General features: G+C 50.6%; 1 protein-coding gene across 1 annotated transcript; it reads left to right on the top strand.

The window, feature by feature from the left end:
- The first annotated feature begins 10679 nt into the window (after positions 1 to 10679).
- Pla2g2f (phospholipase A2 group IIF) lies at positions 10680 to 16047 on the top strand. Its single transcript, XM_059256220.1, has 5 exons — positions 10680 to 10795; positions 11395 to 11447; positions 13967 to 14111; positions 14947 to 15056; positions 15836 to 16047. The coding sequence occupies exons 1-5, from the start codon at positions 10680 to 10682 to the stop codon at positions 16045 to 16047; spliced, it is 636 nt and encodes a 211-aa protein (XP_059112203.1).
- Positions 16048 to 20133: the final 4086 nt, after the last annotated feature.

The following is a 20133-nucleotide window of genomic DNA, read 5'->3' as shown; positions in this document are numbered from 1 at the left end:
TATTTATTAAGGGATTTGTTTATTTTTGGATTTTTGAGGCAGAGCCTCACTATGTAGCCAAGGCTGGACTAGGACTGGCTGTGATTCTCCTGCCTCTGCCTCCTGAGGACAAGGATTATAGATGTGTACCCCCATGACCGGCTTCTGGAGCTGATTTAAAGTGATCTAAAGGAGATGGGCAGAGCTGTGCAGATTATATGCAAGCTAAGCCATTTTATGAAAGTAAAGTGGAATTGAGTATCTACAGGTTTTGGTATTGGCAACGGGTCCTGACCCGATCTCCACCCCCACCAAGGGTAGCAAGGTCTGGCTAGGTTTAAAGCATTCAATTTAGGGCTGGAGAGATTGCTCAGTGGTTACAGTACTTGTGGCTCTTGTAGAGGATCTGAGTTGGGTTCCCAGCAAGCACAGCCTGTAACTCCACCTCGGGGGGATTCTTTTATGGCCTCTGTGAGCACTGCACTCACACACACAAACCCCACACATACACACATAGTTAGAAAGAAAATCTTTTTTAGAATGTGCAGTTTGCCAAGTGATGCCTGCATGCATCTGTGAAATGACCGTCACAATGAAGGCGGTGAACATCATACCCATCACCCCCGAAAGTCTCCTCACTACCCCACTTGGCTTCCAGGCAACCACTCATCTGCTTATCAGTACAGATGATTTCCCATTTTCTGGGAAATTGCACAGAAACGGAATAACACAGTATTTACATGTCTTGTCTCGTTTTACTCTGCATAATTATCCAGAGACTCATTTTGGCTACTGCATGCTGCTTTTCAGTGCTGAGTAATATTTCCTGGTGCAGATATATGGAATTCCTAGATGACTAGATAATAGTTACCAGTCTCTAGACTTTTGGTTGTTTGGACAAATGTTTTCATGTCTCTTGGGAAAGCATCTAGGAACGGAATGACTGGGTTATTATCATTTCAAGAAAATATCTGCACGAGGGAGGATGTTACTTAGAAGTGCCTTGTTGTGTGTGGCCTGTATGCAATCTCTCTCAGAACAGAGAGGGAAAAGAGGAGGAGGGAGAGGAGGAGGAGGAGGGAGAGGGTGAAGAGGAGGAGGAGGAGAGAGTATCAAACAATTCTCAGCACCTTCCCCACATGCTAATTTACTATTGATACATCTTTTTTGGTGAAATCAAATTTTTGGTCATTTTTAATGGTCTCCTCTCTCCCCCAGCTCCTGTCCCCCTCTCTCTTCTTCCCCTCTTTTTCTCCATGCTGCAGATTCAGTTGGGGTGTCAAGAGTGTGAGAATGCTCTACTATCCAGCTACACCCCAAGTTCTCCCATTTTCTTGAGAGGATCTTGGAAAGGATGAGAAGTCAAGGGCCCGTGAAGCCCAATGTGCTGGATATTTTTTCTGATGTGTTGTGCTTTCCATGTTATATCAAGGGTTCTACCAAACACCAGATCACGATGATTTCCTCTGCTGTGTGCATTTGTCTTAAAGGTCTGATCTCTGTAAATTCGAGGCCAGTCTGGTCTACAGAACGAGTTCCAGGATAACCAAGGCTGCACAGAGAAGCCCTGTCTCGAAAAACAAAGTATTTCTCTTATTTTCAATTGTGTGTCTGTGTGTGCGCATGCATGTCATCAAATCCCCTGGAATTGGAGCTACAGGTGTTTGTGAGTCATCTGATGTGGGTTTGGGGACCCAAGCCCAGGGTCTCTGTATGAACTGTGGTTCTTTTTTTTTCCATTTTTCACTTATTTTATGTGTGTGGTGTTTGTCCACATGTGTGTGTAGCATGTGTGCATAGTGCCCATGTGGCCATGTGAGGGCACTGGATGCCCTGGGACTGGAGTTACAGAAGTTGTGAGCTGCCATGTGGGTGCTGGGGATTGAACCCGGGTCCTCTGCAAAGAACAAAAAGTGCTTTTTAATCACTGACCCATCTCTCCATCCCCTGGTTTTTACTTTTGTTAGTCTATGTTTTTGTTTTTTCTGAGACAGGGTATCATGTAGCCCAGGCTGGCCTTGAGTTCTTGTTCTTTAAGCCTCCAACTCCCAAGTAGTGAGAATACAGGAGGACTTCACCATGCCCAGCCCATTTGCCTTTAGAAATTCCCTAAGCTAAATCTTACATGTTGGCCGACAACAAAATTTCCGAAAGCATTTATTTCTTTAACATACATAAAATGCATACATCATCAAATCTCCTATCACAACCATTTCAACTGTGCGGTATCCTGGCCATCAGTACACTCACGGTGTTGCTCAACTGTCCCCGCCATCCGCCCACAGAAATTCCATCTTGCAAAACTGAAACTCTGCTCCCAGTAAGCAGCGAGAGTTCGCACTCCCCTCCCGGCCCCTGGAAAGCACCGCTCTCCTCATCGGCTTCTGTGAATTTGAACACTTCCGGAAGCAAGACTCCACAGTGTTTGTCTCTATGATTGACAGCTCAAGTATTTCATTATGAGATTAATCCTTATGGTTCTTTCACATTGTGAGATGTGTTGAGATTTCCTTCCTTGAGGCCAAACAAAACGATCCATCTTCAGAGGCAGCTTGTTGAGTATATATAATGTTCTTTCATGTATATAACTTATTAATTTTGTTTTTGAGATAAGCTCTCACATGGCCCAGACTGGCCCCAAACTCAAGATGTAGGAGAGGATGGCCTTGAACTTCTCAATATTGAAGATGCAGGCCATCACCATCCTTGGTTTATGGGAACTGAACTCGGGGCTTCATGGATGCTAGGCACTCTACCAACTGAGCTACATCTCCAGTCCTTAATTCAATTTTCTTTTTGTTTTCTGAGCAGCGTCTCATGTAGCCCAGGCTGGCCTCAAACCCTTGATCTTCCTACTTCTATTTCCCAAGTGTTTGGGGTTGGAGATGCATGCTGGCCAGCTTCAATTTTTTTAATAATCATATTTATGTAACCATGACATGATCTAATTTTAGACACCCCCAAATGAAACTCCACCAACAGCAGTCACTCCCTGCTCTGCTCTGTCACACACTCCCTCCCCTCAGCCCTAGTTTCTATCTCTGTTGCCTGCTTCAGATCTGGATGTGAATGAATCATATTGCCTTCAGTGGCTGCTTCTCCTACCTGACATTCGTTTCACCCGTACTGTGGCATTTACTGACACTGGATTCCTTCTTTTGTTTGGTGTGTCCATGTATGTGTGCTTGTATGTACGTATATACATTTGTGTGTATGTATATAGGTGTGTGTGTGTGTGTGTGTGTGTGTGTGTGTGTGTGTGTTAGAGGTCAGCATTGTGTCCTCCTCACTCCCTTTCCACTTAATTTCTCAAAAGAAGGTCTCTCAGTGAACCCAGAGCTTAGCTACACTCACTGACCGGTAAGACCCACGGGCCTTCCTGTCATAGGCTACTGCTCAGTGCTGGAGTTACAGGCACACACCGCTGTGCCCGGCTTTTCTGTGAGTGTCTGGATCTGACTCGGGTCTTCATGCTTGTGTGGAAAGCATCTACTGGCCAAGCTGTGGACTACAGCCTCTGTAGTGCTCTCAGTGATTGGGTAATATGTCCCAGAGTAGCTAGTCCACATTTCATACAGCCACTGGTCCATGGATGGGCATTTCTCCCTCACTCTTGGTTATCCTGCACACTGTGACTGTGAACAGTGTACACAGCTCCCGTGGACACCTGTTTTTGTTTCTTTTGGGTGTAGACGCCCGGAACGGAGCTTCCGCTTCATTTATATGGAAAACTCCACACCTAAGGCTTTGAGGAAAGGTCAGACTATTTCCAAAGCCATGCAGGGCTCCCGGGTGAAACAGTCTTCTCACCTCTCTTATTCATCACAGTTGGCTTAGTGGGTGTGAGGTGTTTCCTCTGGGTGGCCTCAATTTGTATTTCTCTGGTGACTAATGATGTTAAGTACCTTTCCATATGCTTATTGGTCATCGGTTTATCTTACCTGGAGAACTGTTTGAGTTTTGTCATTTGGAAACTGGGTTGTTATCGCTTCACTGCTGGCGTGTGAGAGTCTTCACACGATGTTCTCCCACTCTGTGGGGTACCCTTTCGCTTTCTTGTCACTGCTGGCGTGTGAGAGTCCTCACACGATGTTCCCCCACTTTTCACTTTCTTATCGGCGTAGTTTGCAGCAGAGCGTTTCAAATGCGGATGAGATTCAATTTTTTGTTTTTTGTTTTTATGTCTCCTGTGTTCTTGCAACAATATTTAGGAAACTGTTGCCTATTCCAATACCACAGAGATTTATCCCCACACTACGAGATTTTGCTGATTTTGTTTGCTTGTGTGAGGCAGGGTCTTGCTATGCAGCCCAGGCTAGCCTCCACTCACTGGCTGGCCTCCTGTCTTTGGTTCCCCAGTGCGGAGATCACAACCACACACCACTATACCTGGCTGTCTCCTAAGGTTTTATACTTTACATTTAGGTTTCTGGTTTTGAGTTAACCTTTTAAAAAAAAGATTTATTTTAATTTTTCATTACGTGAATGTGTGGGTATGTACACATGAGTGCAGTGCCCTCAGAGGCCAGAAGAGGGCGTTGGATGCCCTGGAGTTACACTGGAGTTATACTACAAGCTCCCAAGTATCAAGATTGCAGATGCCTGCCATCATCCTCAGTTGGTGTGGTGAACTGAACTCAGGGTTTCATGCATACTAGGCAAACATTCTACCAGCTGAACTATGTCTCCAGCCCTTAACTCAGTTTTCTTTTTCTCTTTTTTTCTTTCTTTCTTTTTCTTTTTCTTTTTTTTTTTTTTTTAAGCAGGGCCTCATGTAGCCAGGGCTTCAAACCCTAGATCTTCCTACCTCTACTTCCTAAGTGTTTGGGATGTTAGGTGCCTGCTACCAAGCCCAGTTTCAATTTCTTAAAATTCACATTTATGTAATCAGGACCATGATTTAATTTTGGACATCCCTAAATGAAACGCTACCAATAGCAGTCACTCCCTGCTTGACTCTGCCACAAACTCCCTCCCCTCAGCCCCAGTTAACTAACTTAGTAGACTCAGGTGCTGGGAATCAAACTTAGGTTCCTTCACAAGAGCCTCAGGCGCTCTTTACTGCTGAGCCATCTCTCCAGCCCCCATTGGGAGCTAAGTTTTGTGGGTGGCATGAGGAAGAGGCTGGGCCTCATTCTTTTGATGGTAGCTATCCAGCTCGCTCCTCTAGACTTGTTAAAAAGAGTGCTTTTTCTCTACATATTGTATTAGCACCCTGGTTGAAGTATGATCCATTCTGTTTATTTTTATTTTCTTTTTTGAGACAGGGTCTCATATAGCCCAAGCTTGCCTGAAATTCAGGATGTAGCTGAGGATGACCTTGAACTTCTGATCTTACACCTCCACAGTGCTGGGATTCTGGGTATATACCGCTATACCAGGTTTATGTGGTGCTGAGAATGAAACCCAGGCCTTCGTGCCTACTCAGCAAGTGCTCTAGCAACTGAATTACATACCCCAACCCCCTACTTAAAATCTGTTTAAATTTGGTATACGGTGAGCCGTAAGGTTTAAAATTCTTCTTCTATTTTTACTCTTTCTTTCCTTTATTTTCCTTTTTATAGTTGACAGGAATATCCGCAGCCCTGGCAATTTCTGTATGAATTTTAGGAGGAGCTTGCTGAACCCTGTATGAAAAGTCTGCTTTTGGTTGCGAGTACACTTACATTGATTGCATGGAGCCCAGGAGGGAGTGGCTTCTCAGAGACACCGAGACTCCTGACTCATCGCTGTGGACTAGCCCATGGCTTATTTTGGGTTTATTTTGGTCTTCTTTGAGCCTGCTGGACATTATTTTAGTTTTCAGTGTGCACATTTTCCATTTCTTTATCAGTTTCATCCATAGATATTTGATAATTTTGGTATTTTTATAAATATTTTTAGGTTGTCAGTTTCTAAACATTCATTTCCAGCATGTAGACGTAACAACTTGTTATTTTTGAATTTCCATGTTCTATTCTGCGAACTGGCTAAACTCAGTGTATGAATTTAACATGTGTAGATTCTTCAGGGTTTTCCTGTATGTTTGTTTTGTGACCGGGTCTTACATTCCCTGGTTGAGTGTTCTCTGTTTGGGAACTCACCACCGGTCAGGCTGGCCCTGAACACTCAACCTTCCTCCTGCTTCCCCCTCCTAAGCGCTGAGATCACAGTGTAAGCCACCTCTTCTTTTAAAATGTTAAACAGTGATTGCATTGCTTGAGCACAGAGAAGAGTTTGTACAGCTGAGGCAAAGCTGTAGGTGATTCATCTTCCCTGGGATGGGGGAGGACTCAAGTGGTACTAGGTGGATGGATGGGTTCATCTCTTTATCATTCAGGACTATTCTGAACTTCATGCTCTCATCCTAATGGTAGGAGTTCTTCCCACCCAGGCATGCATTTTTCTTTTGTTTTTGAGACCCAGTCTCACTCCGTAGCTCTGGCTGCCCTTGAACTTTTGATCTTCCTGTCTTTGCCTCCTGAGTGTTGGGTCTACAGGCAGACACCACTTGTCATGCCTGGCTGGGCCCAGGTCTCTCTGACTTTACCACAATGCATACGGTGCTATGTCTTGTGAGTCCTTCAAGGTCACAGTGATTGGTGAGGGAGTCGGGGCCCTTCTTAGCCAGTTTACAAACCTGCTCCTTCCTGTCATCAGATGTCAACTTCAGCCAAGTGAAGGCACTACTGTGACAGGGCAGGACCGTCAGCACATAACTGGTGGTGGCAATGGTCAGGCAGGAATCCTCAGGTGGACTAATTCCACTGATGCTAACAGAAGCACTCTTTCGTTGTTGTTATTGGTGGTTATCTGTTTATTCTTCGAGGCAGTGTCTCTCCTTGTAGCGCAGGCTGACCTCACACTCTCGGGGATCTGCCTCTTCTGCCTCCTGAGTGCTGGGATCAGGCACACGTGTCATCAGGGACGGATGCATCCTTTGCAGCTTTAGTGTGCTTGATTTCTTTGTTTGCCTCTCCCTCCCTTGCCCTCTTTACCTGACTGTACTAAATGTCCCCACTGCTGCCCCTCCTCCCCAAACCCCAGTGCAATGCTGAACAGACCCAGTGGGTGGACATCCTTGCTTCCTTCCCAGCAGGGGGCATTCAGTTTTTTTCAGCCTCAGGTGTGACTTTGGCTGTGGTTTATTGGTCAAGTTGAACTTAGTTCTCAGTTTTCTGACTTTTAAAATTTTTGTTGCCAAGAATGAATGCTGAATTTTGTCCCATGGTGACTCCTGGATGGCTTGATTGCATCTGAGATATCTTAGACTTTTTCTTTTGAAATTTGTTAATGTGGTATAATACACGTGGGGTGTACTCTTGGTGTAAAAACCAACCCTTCGTTCCTTGGATGAAGCCCGCTTGTCTATGGATTACTTTTTTGTTGGTATATTATTAGAGACTCCGTCTGTGTTCAGGAGGTGACTGGTCTGTACTCTTCCTTTGTAGTGCTGTTATCAGCTTTAGTATCAGAATGGATATAACTCCAGAGGACAAATTCAGCATTTCCTCACATAATGTCATGTAGGAACTCCTGTACATCCTCCTTCTGGCCAGAATGGTGTTCCCTCAAAACTCACATGGCAAAGCCTCTGGAGCACTTTAGCCCAGTGTGTCAGAATGCATCTGTATTTGCAAAGAGTACTTTTAAAGGTGATTAAATTAGAGTGAGTGGCCCCGAACGCACTTGACTGTCCATAAACATAAACGTCATAAATTCACCCCCCCTCCACAGTGTCTCTTTGCATCCATCTTTGGGAATAGCTTAGGTTTGTATCTGGGGTTGCTCTCCTGCAAGTGGAATTTCTGGGTGGACCAGTTTATTATTCACTATTGAGCACTTGGAACTTGGAAGAAGAAGGTGGGAGTGGAGGAGCCCGCCCCTCCCCGGGGAGGACCCGGCCTGTTTGAACACCTGCCTAACTTGCACCTCCACTAGAATTTTAGGGGACAAAGTAGCTTCCTGGGGTCCCAGGTCTTGGCTTCAGCCTAAATGCAGGTGCTCCCCAACTCCTGCAGCCTGGAGGCTGTATCTTTTCTTTGTAGTTCAGTGATCTTCCTGAGGGGTGGATGCAAATGTGTAGTGAGAACTAGAACCCAGCTCCCTGCAGACATCCAGAGCAACAGCAGCCTTGCCAGGGCTGGTCTGAGACGGTAGAGCAAGCTCTTGTCACACCCTGGAGCTCGTGGAGAAAATGAGGGCCCCTGATCTCCAGGGTCCCCAGTCTGTGTCAAGATCCACCAGTCAAAACATACACGTACCCACAAGGGAATGCACATCCAAGTGCAAATTAGAGCCTTCCTTTGTGTGGGGGCCTGTGACTGGAGGCTGTGAGGAACTTCCTGGGCACCCAGACAGGAAACTGGGCAGCAGTGGGGGGAGGAAATGGATGAGGGACAATGAATGACACATGAGATAGGCCCATTGGCTGGGGACAGCCAGAAGAGGGGGAAGAGAAGCTTGGGGGGGGGGGCGGGGACAGAAAGAGGATTGGGAGGGGCGGGGGGGGGGCACCCCTTTCAGACCCTTGTCAACAGGATTGGAAACACTGGAGGAGGAGATATACGGATGAGGGAATAATTGGAAGTACCAGAGTCCAACAGGACTCTTTTCCCATCACCCCAACCCCCACACGCCATCCGGATTCACCCTAGGCCCTTGTCACGGTCCAATCTTTGAAACTGGGCCCCGTGTGTGCCTCGTAGCACAAGCAGTTGACACTGGCAGTCACAGTCCTTATTCCTGGAAGGAGGCCTTGACTCCACAGCTGAGGGGGCACAGAACAGGGAAGGAAGCCCGCTGCCAAGGTCTCAGCCAGTCTGCTCAGGCAGCTCCCAGAGCTCAGACCCTCCCTTCCTTCCTGACCCCACACAGTGGACAGTAACGACAGGGCCAGCCACGCACACCCCACTTCCTAAAACCAGGCAACTGATGCCAACACCCAGACTCCCCACCACCCTGGTACCGCTCGGGGCACCAATGGTGATTTTCAAAGACATTTTTTGGGGGGATGTAACTATTTAGGAGTGAGGTAAGAGAGCTGTTGCTGAGGCCTGGGGTGCTGTTTGAAGCCCTGAGATATATTAGATGGCTGCACTGAGTGTGGTCTCTACCCACAAGGACAGGTTAAAAAGAACCCCAAGACGCCTTGGTCTTGACACCTCAGGTGTGTGTGGGGGTGTATCTGCCAGATGCATGTGCTTGAGCCCCTCCCCACACCCTGGGTCTCAGGCTGAGGGAGGTGGCCACCAACATGCTTATGGATGACTGGAACCCCTTCAGTGTGAGGGGGATTCTGTTCATCTGGACAGTGGACAGGTATGTGTCCACACAAAGCCCCCTCACCAGCAAGAGCCTCCTTCCCTGGGCTGGCTCCTCACAACTCTCTCCTCTAGTGGGCTTTGATGTTTAGGATTCTTTGTGGGTCTCTGCAGAGTCCACTTTTAGCTACAGTCTTGTTACAGTGGTTCAGCTGGGATCTCTGTCGTCCCTCTCGGACATCTCCCTGGGGTAATGCCAGATCACCCCACAGTTTTGGGAAAAGTTGTCCAGTCTGTTTAGCTGGAGCCTGTGCCCCGCTGGGTCCTCTTGATGATTTGGTATTCACTCACACTTGCCTTTGCCTTGTTTTACGCACTTCTTTTTTCTTTGAAAATATTATTTTTTTAATTTTTAAAATGTCTTACTTTCTTTTATTTTGTATGTATGTACCTGAGTGCATGTATGTCTACTACATGCAAAGGTCAGAAGAGGCACTGGATCCCCAGGACTTGGAGTTACACATGGTTGTGAGCCACCATGTGGATGCCGGGAATTGAACCTGGGTCCTCTGCAAGGGCGGTAAGTGCCATCTCTCTAGCCTCAGTTTATTTTTATTTTATGTGTATGAATGCTTTGCCTGCATGTATGTGCCTGTACCACTCTCATGCCTGGTACCTGAAGACGCAGAATAAGGTACCAGACCCCATGAAACTGGAGTTATGGGCAGTTGTGAGCTGTGAGGTAAGTGCTGGGAATGGAACCCAGGTCCTCTGCAAGAGCATCAAGTGCTCTTAACTACTGAGGTAACTCTCTGGTCCTTTCTCTCTCTCCCCTCCCCCTCCTCTTCTGTCTTCTGTCTCTGTCTCTGTCTCTCTCTCTCAGACAGGGTTTTATGTTGCCCAGGCTAGCCTAAAACTTGCTATGTAGCTGAGGGTGGACTTGAACTCCTGCTCCTTCCTCCTGCCTCCATCTCCCAAGAGCCAGGATTCCAGGCATGTGCTACCACTTGCTCACTGCAAGGCCCCAGCAGAGTGGTCCCTACAGGAAGGTCCCTTGAAGAAAGGGCAGCTTGCTTTTCTTCAACAAATGTTGTTGGGTAACATGTTCCTTGGCATCTTCCAGGTGGGGATGGAGAGAACTTCAACCTTGCTTCAGGTACAGGGGGTGGGGCTGATTCTTGGTGGTTGCACCCCACTCCCAAGCCCAGGGGTGGGCAGGCTGATGCGGGGTGGGGATTTTACCAGCCTGGTGTGGGAAGGGCTGTGGCAGTGGGAGGGAAGAGGTGGAGCCAGTCTTTTCTAGGACATCTGTCACCTGCCTTCTGCCCAGGGGCATTGCCCCATCACTACCCTGCTAGTGTTCGAGGCAGCGTGAAGCTGGGGCCTGCTCCTCAGAGACTTCTGGGCATATTAAGGACCTTTCAAGCCCTATGTCGCTGGCCTCCCCAAATCCAAGACATGGCAGATGGGGCGCAGGCCAACCCCAAAGGGTTCAGGAAGAAGGTGCTGGCTAAACACCCTGCTAGATGGAAGAGTCCAGGCCTTGGGGCCTCTTCTCCTTCCAGAACCTCCAGGTAGGTGCTTGCTGCCCTGGACTAGAACATTCCAGGGAGAAGGGCAGGGAGACGGGAAGGGGATAAACTACTAGAGTCAGTTTTTCAGGAAGGAGCGCTCTGAGTGTCTGCATGTTGAGCAGAGGTGTGCCAACTGCATTCTGGTGCTAGAAGGATTTCTGGGACATTTAGTCAATCTAATTCTGTTCTTGAAGCCCAGAGAGGCTAAGAGATCTGCCTGTGGACCCTCAGCATCTGCAGAGCTGAATCTAGAATCCAGTGACTGGAGTCTCTTGGTTTTAGGTTTTATGATCCAGGTGCCAGCTGAGGTCCCATGACTCCGGTCCTAGCATTCCTTGGAGTATGGTCCTGAGAGCTGAATCTGGTGTGGAACAATGGCTTCCTGTCTTGGAGCTGAGAGTCGGGGGAAATTGGTTCTGGTGGCTCTGCCACCCTGGGGTGTGTTCCTCCCAGGAGATGCAGGCCAGGTGGGGAGGAGTTGGTCACAGGGCTGGGTGACAGCAATTAAGGCAAGAGAAAGCATGGGTGGTGTCTTGAATGAGACCCAGCTACGGTTAGCTGGAGAGGAGGGATTCAGGCTGGCTTTGATCTCTCTTCAGGTCCAGCCTGAGTATGAAGAAATTCTTTGCCATCGCAGTCCTGGCCGGCAGTGGTGAGCATGGCTCCCAGGAGACCTTTCTGACCCCCCTCTCACCCCCAGCCTTTCCCTAGAAATGTGGGCTCTGTGTTATTCTACTGGCAGGCTGTTCCTTCCTCTCTCTAGGCCTCCACTTCCCTGTCAGGCTTCAACCTCTCCTCTGGGGCTGTTTAGTTCTGGACACCTGTAAACAAGCCAGGGGCCTTCTTTTATGAGCTACGCTGAGCAGGTGCAGGGAGCTGAGCAAGCCTCGTAAACATGGTAGTGTTTGCCATCATTGTGGACCTGAGCATATGTATTAGTGACTTTCCGTGCTGGCAGGAGTTAATGAGTTTGTGTGTAGCTAGATGCGTGTCTGTGCATGAGTGTAGGTGTGTCTGAGCATACACCATGTCTGTGTGCCCCACACTTCAGTAAAATACGGCTCCTGGCTGGCACCTGGGTGTATATTTGTGTTCATTGTGATGTGTGTGTGTGTGTGTGTGTGTGTGTGTGTGTGTGATCAGAGAATGTATAGCTCTGCTGACAGAGAGAGGGAGGGAGGGAGGCAGGAAGAGAGAGGGAAAGGGAGAATAAATGTATGTTTGCCTGTAAACTTCTTTCCTAGGGCTGATACCCAGGGCTTCATGGATATGAGCAGTTACTCTCATGGTTGAGTGGGCCTCCTGACACAAGCTTGACCCTACCTTGCACCCCCAAAGACAGAGTTCATTTGGCCAGACACGCAAAAGGGCTGATGCATTCAGACAAAATGGCCTGTCATTTAGAAAACAACCCCTCATGTCTCTCCCAAACCACTGGTCCGAGGAGACTGAATATGAGCTATTTCTGCCTGTGGATGTGGCCTTAGCTCTGGCTACTGATTCTTTGAGTGCCACGTGTGATAGTTTTGTGAGGTAAAGCAAGTGTGTGTGTGTGTGTGTGTGTGTGTGTGTGTGTGTGTGTCTATCTCAAGCATAGTCATGTATGTTTCTTACTTTCACCCTGTGAGAGCTGACAGTTGGCAGCTGGGAGCCTGGTGCTGCATATACCCTACCCTCAGGGTACTGCATATACCCTACCCCCAGGGTGCTGCATATACCCTACCCCCAGGGTACTGCATATACCCTGCCCCCATGGTAAAGTGCCTGCAGCTAGAGGAGGAGATGGAGTTTCCCTGTCAGGGGAGGAGGTAGCCAGGGCCTCACAGTGGCAGCTGGATACCTCCAGGCCCTTTAGGGTGCATCCAGCCTCCAGCTTTCCAATCTTGGGCTTCCTGTCTCTCAGAACATTTCCTTGTCCATGGAGGGGGGAAGTTGGAGAATGGGGGAGGGGATGCCTAACTCCAGGTGCAGCTGGAGCAGGCCAGAGTGGAGGTTATATCTACACAGGCTCCATGTTGCATGTGGCTTAGCGTCCAGCTAAGGAACAGACAAGGCTCCTGCCTGAACTCTGCCATTCCTAACCTGGGCTACCCGGGCAAGCCTTTCACCTTCTGAGCCTTTGTCTTCTCACCCTGCAAATGGGGATAAAAACCTCCCTCCTGCTGGTGAATGAGTGGCTTCACCCTGGTAGGGACTGCAGGCCCCAGGCTCCTGGCACTGACTCAGCACAGATGGCTCAGAGAGCCCCACACCCTGCAGGAGACAAGAGAAGGAAGCAGTTGAGAGAGGAAGAAGGATGAACGGCTGGAGGGCCTGGCCTTGGCCAGGAAGCTGATTTTTGCTGGGACAGAAGTGCGTTTGCATTATTGCTTGTTCTGCGTGTGTACTGAGACACAGACTCCAGGACGCTGGCGGGGACCCCGGCTCCCCTTCAGTTGCAGAGACACCAGACAGAGGTCAGGAAAGGAGTACAAAGACCCAGAATCAAATTCCTGTAACTCAGGACAGTATGTGGCATTTGTGAAGCACTCTCTAGTGAACCAGACACTCAGGATGACCTCTTTGGGGAGTGCTCTCTGATCTCCTTAAGTTGCCCAGGCTGGCCTTGCATGTTCAATCCTCCTGCCTCAGACTATTTCCTGAGTAGGTGGAATGTGTACCACCAAATGTGGCTGAAATGTAACGCTGACTTTTAGTGTTTTTACTATAGTATGAGTTTATCAGGATGTGGCTCCATCAGAAGCCAAGCACCTGAGGCAGAGGGTGTGGCTGAGGTCCCCTCCCTGCTTGGCTCTGGGTTCTCCAGCATCATGTGACAGTGTGACCCTAGGCAAGTTACTCAGGGTTCCAGCCTCAATTTGCTTATCTGTAAAAATGTGATAACAACGTCAGGAGTTGCAGTGAATACCCAGTGAGTTAACAAATGTAAGGGTTTAGGAGCTGCGTGGAGCCTGCAGCTAAATATGAACCATATTCTGTCCTCCAGGCTGTAAGGCTCAAGGCTGGGAGTGGGAAACACTTCAGCCTTCAGGATTTGTATGCCCCACCCCCAGTCCCCTCTCCTTCCTCCCTCCACTCCCCTCTCCCTCCTCCCCCCTTTCCCGGCTCGCTCCCTGGGTCCCGGCTCTGAGGAGTCACCAGCCCAGACTTACATGCCCAGCTCTCTTGCAGTTGTATCCACTGCGCACAGCAGCCTGCTGAACCTCAAGTTCATGGTGGAAGCCATCACACACAAGAACGCCATCCTGTACTTTGTGGGCTACGGCTGCTACTGCGGGCTGGGGGGGCGCGGCAAGCCCATGGATGAGGTAGACTGGTAGGTTCTGGAGGCCTCTTGTGGGAAGACATGGGGGCAGCTAATGGACAGACTGAGGAGGAAGGGCCAGGATCCCCATCTTTAACTTCATAAATGCTTTCTGGTGTTCATATTAGAGTAGCATTTCCTGCCTTCCCACAGACAAGGAGGTGCCAGTCTCGTGGCTGATACTCCACAATGGCAAGGGACATGATGGACACCCACCCCATTAGTCCGAGCTTCCTCCCTCAGACTAAGAGATCCGGGAAGCCATGGATGGCTTCTGCTCTCACTTTCCTGGCAGCAGCCAGCACCAATTCTGGCCCCACGAGGAGCTGGCAGTTGGCTTCACTCTTTTAGAAGAGGAGGGGATGACTACTCTCCATTTGTTCCCCATCCTGCACACCCCCCAATGCCCGAAGACTCACCCTAGACCCTGTCTCCTCCCTGGCCATCCAGCCCAATGAGGCGGGGCCTCTGCCTAGAGTCTAAGTTACTTCATGTTGGTTTTAAAGCCATGGCTTCCTTCCGATGCTCCCTCCCTGACTGGGCTGTGGGGACACCTGACTCCCCTTGCAGCTCCACTCTAGGCTCCATGGCAGGGAGGGAGCTGGGAGCCCTGACAAAGAGGTAGGATCCAGGACAAGAATACAGGGTGCCAGGCGCCAGTTCTGCTTTACTGTGTGACGTTGGGCATGTAACTATCCCTCTCTGGACTGCAGTCTGAAGGGCTGGCCATGAGGGACTGAAACAGATGATCAGAGGTCTCTGCTGGGCTGGGGGTGGGGTGGAGGTGCTGCGGGGTGGGGGCGTTGGCTGCCTTCACCTGTCTCCTCATCTCTGCCCCCCCCCCCAGGTGCTGTCACGCCCATGACTGCTGCTATCAGAAGGTCTTCGACCAGGGCTGCCGCCCTTATGTGGACCACTATGACCACAGGATAGAGAATGATACTGTGATTGTCTGCAGTGAGTCCCTCCCCTGACTCCCTGGCTAGGAATGGGACCTTGGGGGTGAGGATGGGGACCCAAAGACAAACCCAGGATACCCCACTAAATTTGGATTTTAGGCAAGCAATGAAAACCATTTTGGGGATAAGGATATCCCAAATGAGACACATTGGCACTAAAAGTTAACTGTTGGTTTCAAATTAGTATTAACATAAAATGAAGAATTAGAATGACCTTGAATTTGGCATGAACTTGAGTAAGAACTACCTTTCATTACTTGGCCCTTACCAATCACTCCCTAGGAAAGTGGGGGTTTGCCTGGCTCTTCCACTAAGGGAGGAGTCTGGAAAACAGGGCACAGCCAGTAGGGGTGGGTAAAGCCGCCTCTATTTCCTTCTTAATTTTGTTGATTTTTGCTTATGTGTATGTGTGTGTGCCTGCTTGTCTATATGTGTCCCATGTGTACGCATGTGCCCGTAGAGGTCAGAAGAGGGTGTCAGGTTCCCTGGAACTAAAGTCACAGGCGTTGTGAGCCACCTGATGTGTGCGCTGAGAACCGAACCTGGGTCCTCCGCTCTTAACTGCTGAGCCATCTCTCCAGCTCCCCCATCCCTCTTTCTTAGCCTCAGTTGTCCCAACTGTTCAGAGGTTCCCCAGTTTTACCCTGTGCTATGGGGTACCAGCCCAGAGCAGGGTACCCTAAAGGCCAAGGAGGCACAAGACCTACTGACTCCAAGTCACGTCCCAGAGGCCACTGTGTCTCAGAGTCCCTTCCTCTCTTGTCCTTTCCACGACAGGTGAACTCAACGAGACAGAGTGTGACAAGCAGACATGCGAGTGTGACAAGAACTTGACTTTGTGCCTCAAGGACCAGCCGTACAGAGACAAGTACCGAGGCTACCTCAATGTCTACTGCCAGGGTCCCACACCCAACTGCAGCATCTACGACCCGTACCCGGAGGAAGTCACCTGTGGACATGGCTTCCCAGCAACTCCTGTCTCAACCTAGCCCGCCTGAGGTCTGAGAGAAAAGAGGGTGGACAGTCAGGCTGGGGTCTACATCTGATGTGTGGGGTCAGATAAGGCCCAGAGCTGTCTTGTGGCTCCCTCCCAGTCGCGCAGTGAGCTCACTACCAGAAAGGCCAGAGCGTGTCTGTGGCCATCACTGCTAGCCTCACACTCAGCACTTGGGTCAGGTCTTAGCAGGAAACACATGCTCGCTTGGGTCTCTCCTGAATACGGAAGGAATGGATGTGGCCCCAGCTCAACTCCCAGGGCCTTAGAGTCCAGCACAGGCCTGGAACTACACTCAGGCAGGCAGAGCACTAGGTTGAGGCCTGGGTTCTGAGGGCCCCTGGAGTCCCACAAGATGACTTAAGGAGTCATCTCTTCTTTGAGGAAGACTTGTGACTCTCTAGAGTCCCCCTCACAGAGTGGGTGGGCCCACTTGGCCCTCAGCCAACAGGATGTGTCTAGGCCCAAAGCCTGACCTCTCTTACTCAGAGTGCCTTTGGGTGGGCTCCAAGGGCACAGGGACCCCATGTAGACAACAGCTGCATTTACAGGGACTGGCAGGGTGGTCACATATCCACAGTTCTTCCTGCCCCTCTGACTCCTGCACAGAAGTGGTGTGTATCCCACTATGCCCCATCCAAATCCCGGGTGGCAAGCTAGGGGAACCTGGAGCTCTTGCTCCATACACAGGGAGAGGCCGATCCAGACTGTCTCTGGGGAAGACACTGAGGTGTAGGCTGAAAGGTGGAAGGGATGGTCAACGCAGGAGACAGGAGGAAAACGCGGGTTGAGAGGGGGTGGGCTGGTGAAGAAGGGGTGGTGGGGAGGTGGGAGCAAGATGTAACGAGGGCCAGGCCGGCTGCCAGACATGCAGATGGGCATAGCAAGAGAAGGGATGGGGGCAGGCTAGTGAAGCTGACGGTGTGGCCCCATGGGTCTGGGGAATCTTGAAGGCTCCTGCTGGCAGGTCACCTTCTCCACTGTCCCCAGCCTTGTGTTTCTTCAGGTGTCTACCCCTGTCCCCTGCCTCACCTTCCATCTCAGGGTCGGCAGTGTCTAGCCCCGCCTCATACCTGTCTTCTGCCTTCATCCGATGTTAACCCTGAGGACCCAAGGATGCCAGCCCCATCTGGACACTGAGAACATTCACCAGGAAGCTCAGCTTGTGTGGCCACGTGGGACATTGTCACTGGGGAGAGAGAGCCAAGCAGGTGGCAGTGGAGACAGGAGAAGATGCTTATGCAGACGGCAGTGTCTGAAATGGCAGCGTTGGGACTGAGGGGTCACTGTGTGCAAGGGGGACCCTCCTGAAGCTTGCCTCATGCTGCTGGTGGTGTGACATGATGGTCACCTGTGTGCACTGATCCAACTTGGCCCGGCCTTGTGACCTTCTTCATCTGCCCTGTTGGGAGCTCAGCCAACAAGCCTCCCTTCTCTTTCCCCACCCCACCCCAAGCCAAGGGTAGAGCTGGAAGGGTGCCCAGAGAGCTTCCTGCTGAGTTTTGACCCCAGGCTTGTACACTCCTCCATGGGCACACACCTATAGAGAAGGCTGGGCCAATGAGACTCTACTGCTGTGGGATCCAGCCCCCTATACCTCAGCCCCCACTCCCCTCTTTCCCAGGCTCCATAGAATACGACATTCCCTCCTCAGACTAATAAAAGCCCCCCAAGTCTTGGCTGCCACTGCTGGTTCCTTCTTAGGGTCAGGGTGGGCACAGGGATACATTCCTAGGTCTGTAGTTCTGGGGAAGACAGGTTCCTTGACATTCCACAGCTGGCATGATCTCATCCTTCCCCTCACCCCCTACTTGTGGGGAGATGTGGCCCTGTGCAGCTAAAGGCACAGGCTGAGAAGACAGGAGAGTAATGCTTGGGCCATGAGCAAGGGCAAAGGGACCCTCCACGCAATGATGGCAGCAGGTGTGAACTCAGAATGCTTGCCCTTTTGTGATGATGAGCTGAGGCCCAGAGAGGGAACAGCAGCTGTCCCAAAGTCTCCAAAGCCACAGTTGTGCTCTGAATCCTGAGAAGGACATTCAGCCACCCCTCTTTGTGTTCACACTGTGTGCAGCAAGAAGGACTGGCTGAGGACAACACTACCCTCTTCCAGTGTGTCTCTGGTGTCCCTTTTGTGATGGAACCTCTGGCCTGAAGGTCACAACTTGATAGGACAGCCAGGGAAACAGCAGCTGTCTTCGTGAGCTGAAGGGGGGTGGGGTGAGAGACAGGCAGGAGATCTAGGTCCTCCTGGTTACTAGCTTTGAGGTCAGATGCCTCAGATAGAGAAAGTGGAGCAGCTACAGATGCCATGGAGCAACCCATCCATCCGCATCCCGCCTTTCTCCCACTCAGGTTCCTCCACAAATTCGTATCTGTTTCCTCGTGTGCCCAGTGTCCAGAGCCACGGGTGACTGTCCCACTTTGATTTCTAGTGCTGAGATAAACACCATAACCAAAAGCAGAGAATGGGGAGAAAAGAAATGTTCACTTGCCTTAAACATGCCTTTCACTGTTGATCACTGAAGGAAGTCAGGGCAGGAACTCAAGCAGGACCAGAGGCAGGAAGCACAGAAGAAAGATGCTCACAGCTCCCCATGGCTTGCTCAGCTTGCTTTCTTTTACAACCTACCTCTGCCTAGGGAATGGCATCACCCACAGTGGACTGGACCCTCCCACATCAATCATTAATCAAGAAAATGCCCCACAGATACGACCACGTGCCAATCTGATGGAGGCAATTTCTCAGTGGAGGCCCGTCTTCCCAACTGTAGTGTGTGTAAAGTGGGCAAAAACTAACCCGCCCAGTGTTCCTGAGGGCATGGGGGAAGAAGTTCTCAGGGGAAGTGAGGCTGCCACATATGGGCTCTGTCCCCTGCCTCAGTCCTTAGTGAAGCATCCTTTCTGCATCACAGACCCAGCTCTTTATGAGACCTTGGAAGAAGACAGAGACTGTATTGACGGTTTCCTGTGTTCCCAGGGGTGGCCCTGTTCCCCAAGAGCCCACCCAGGTCTAGGAGGGGAGGAAGGCATGTGGGACCTTCATGCATGGTACCCTGTGGCATGCCAGGACAGATGAAGATTACTTCAAGTCTGTGGCAGCCCCAGGTGTACCCCAGAGGCCATAGGGTAGGGCTGGGTGAGAGGAAGAGCAGGAAGAGGGGGGTTCTTTGTTCCCACAGCCCACTCATCCTGCCCAGATGTCTCCTGGTCCATCTTCCCGAGCTGTGAGGTCCACACTGAGGCCTGAGGAGGGCGCTGTCCTTGCTCCCTCACTGACCAGTCCTTCTGAGTTCTGAAGAGCCTGTCACTTCCCCCTCCCCTAGTCACAGCTTTGGGACCCTTTGTTTTTTTAATGACCGTTTTCTAGAACTTGGGTGACACCTGGTGGACACTATGGCTCACATCCGGTGCTGCTCACCACATCTCCGGGCTCCTCTGCTATGGAACTGCTGTGGGGTCCCGACCCTATTGACAGATCTTACCCCAGGCAGCCAATGTCCCCCTGGAGCAAAAGGACACAACTCTTCAACTGCCTTGTCAGGGCCCCCAATGCTACCTCTCACAAACACCCGGGCTTCAGGCAAAGACTGTGGAGCAAGTGTTGCACAACTCAGCCACTGGCCACATGGCCCTGGGCAAGTCACATGACCCCGAGTCGCACCTCTTTGCACTCTGTGGCTGGTGAGTGCACAGCAGAGGTCTGGGGGTGGGGGAGTGACTGAGGTCAAGAACACGCATGCCCTAGTACAGTCTGGCATGGAGGACAGGGAGAGTCAGAGCTAGAGATGGGTGCCCTGGCTAGGGTGTTGACCACATGGTCCCCCAAGTCAGCCTGGCAAATAGGAAGAGGAAAGAATTGGTGGAAGTGGATTGCCCGTGACCTCCCCCCGCAGACAGAAACCTGGCAGAGCCAAAGCTGTGGCTTAACAAGCCAGTCCATCCCTGCACAAAGGGGGCTGGGGGAGTTAGAGGGAGCTGGAGGAGGAGAGGGGAGGCAGCCACAAGCCCCTTCCCCATGCCACGTCTGCCCCTGGGCTGAGCTGGGCTGGGCTGGCGCATACCATTCACTCAGCCCGGC

This window comes from Peromyscus eremicus, chromosome 2, assembly GCF_949786415.1.
Source record: "Peromyscus eremicus chromosome 2, PerEre_H2_v1, whole genome shotgun sequence".
Classification (NCBI taxonomy): domain Eukaryota; kingdom Metazoa; phylum Chordata; class Mammalia; order Rodentia; family Cricetidae; genus Peromyscus; species Peromyscus eremicus.
Note: the sequence above shows the minus strand (reverse complement) of the source record. Positions and strands in the feature narration are given on the sequence as shown.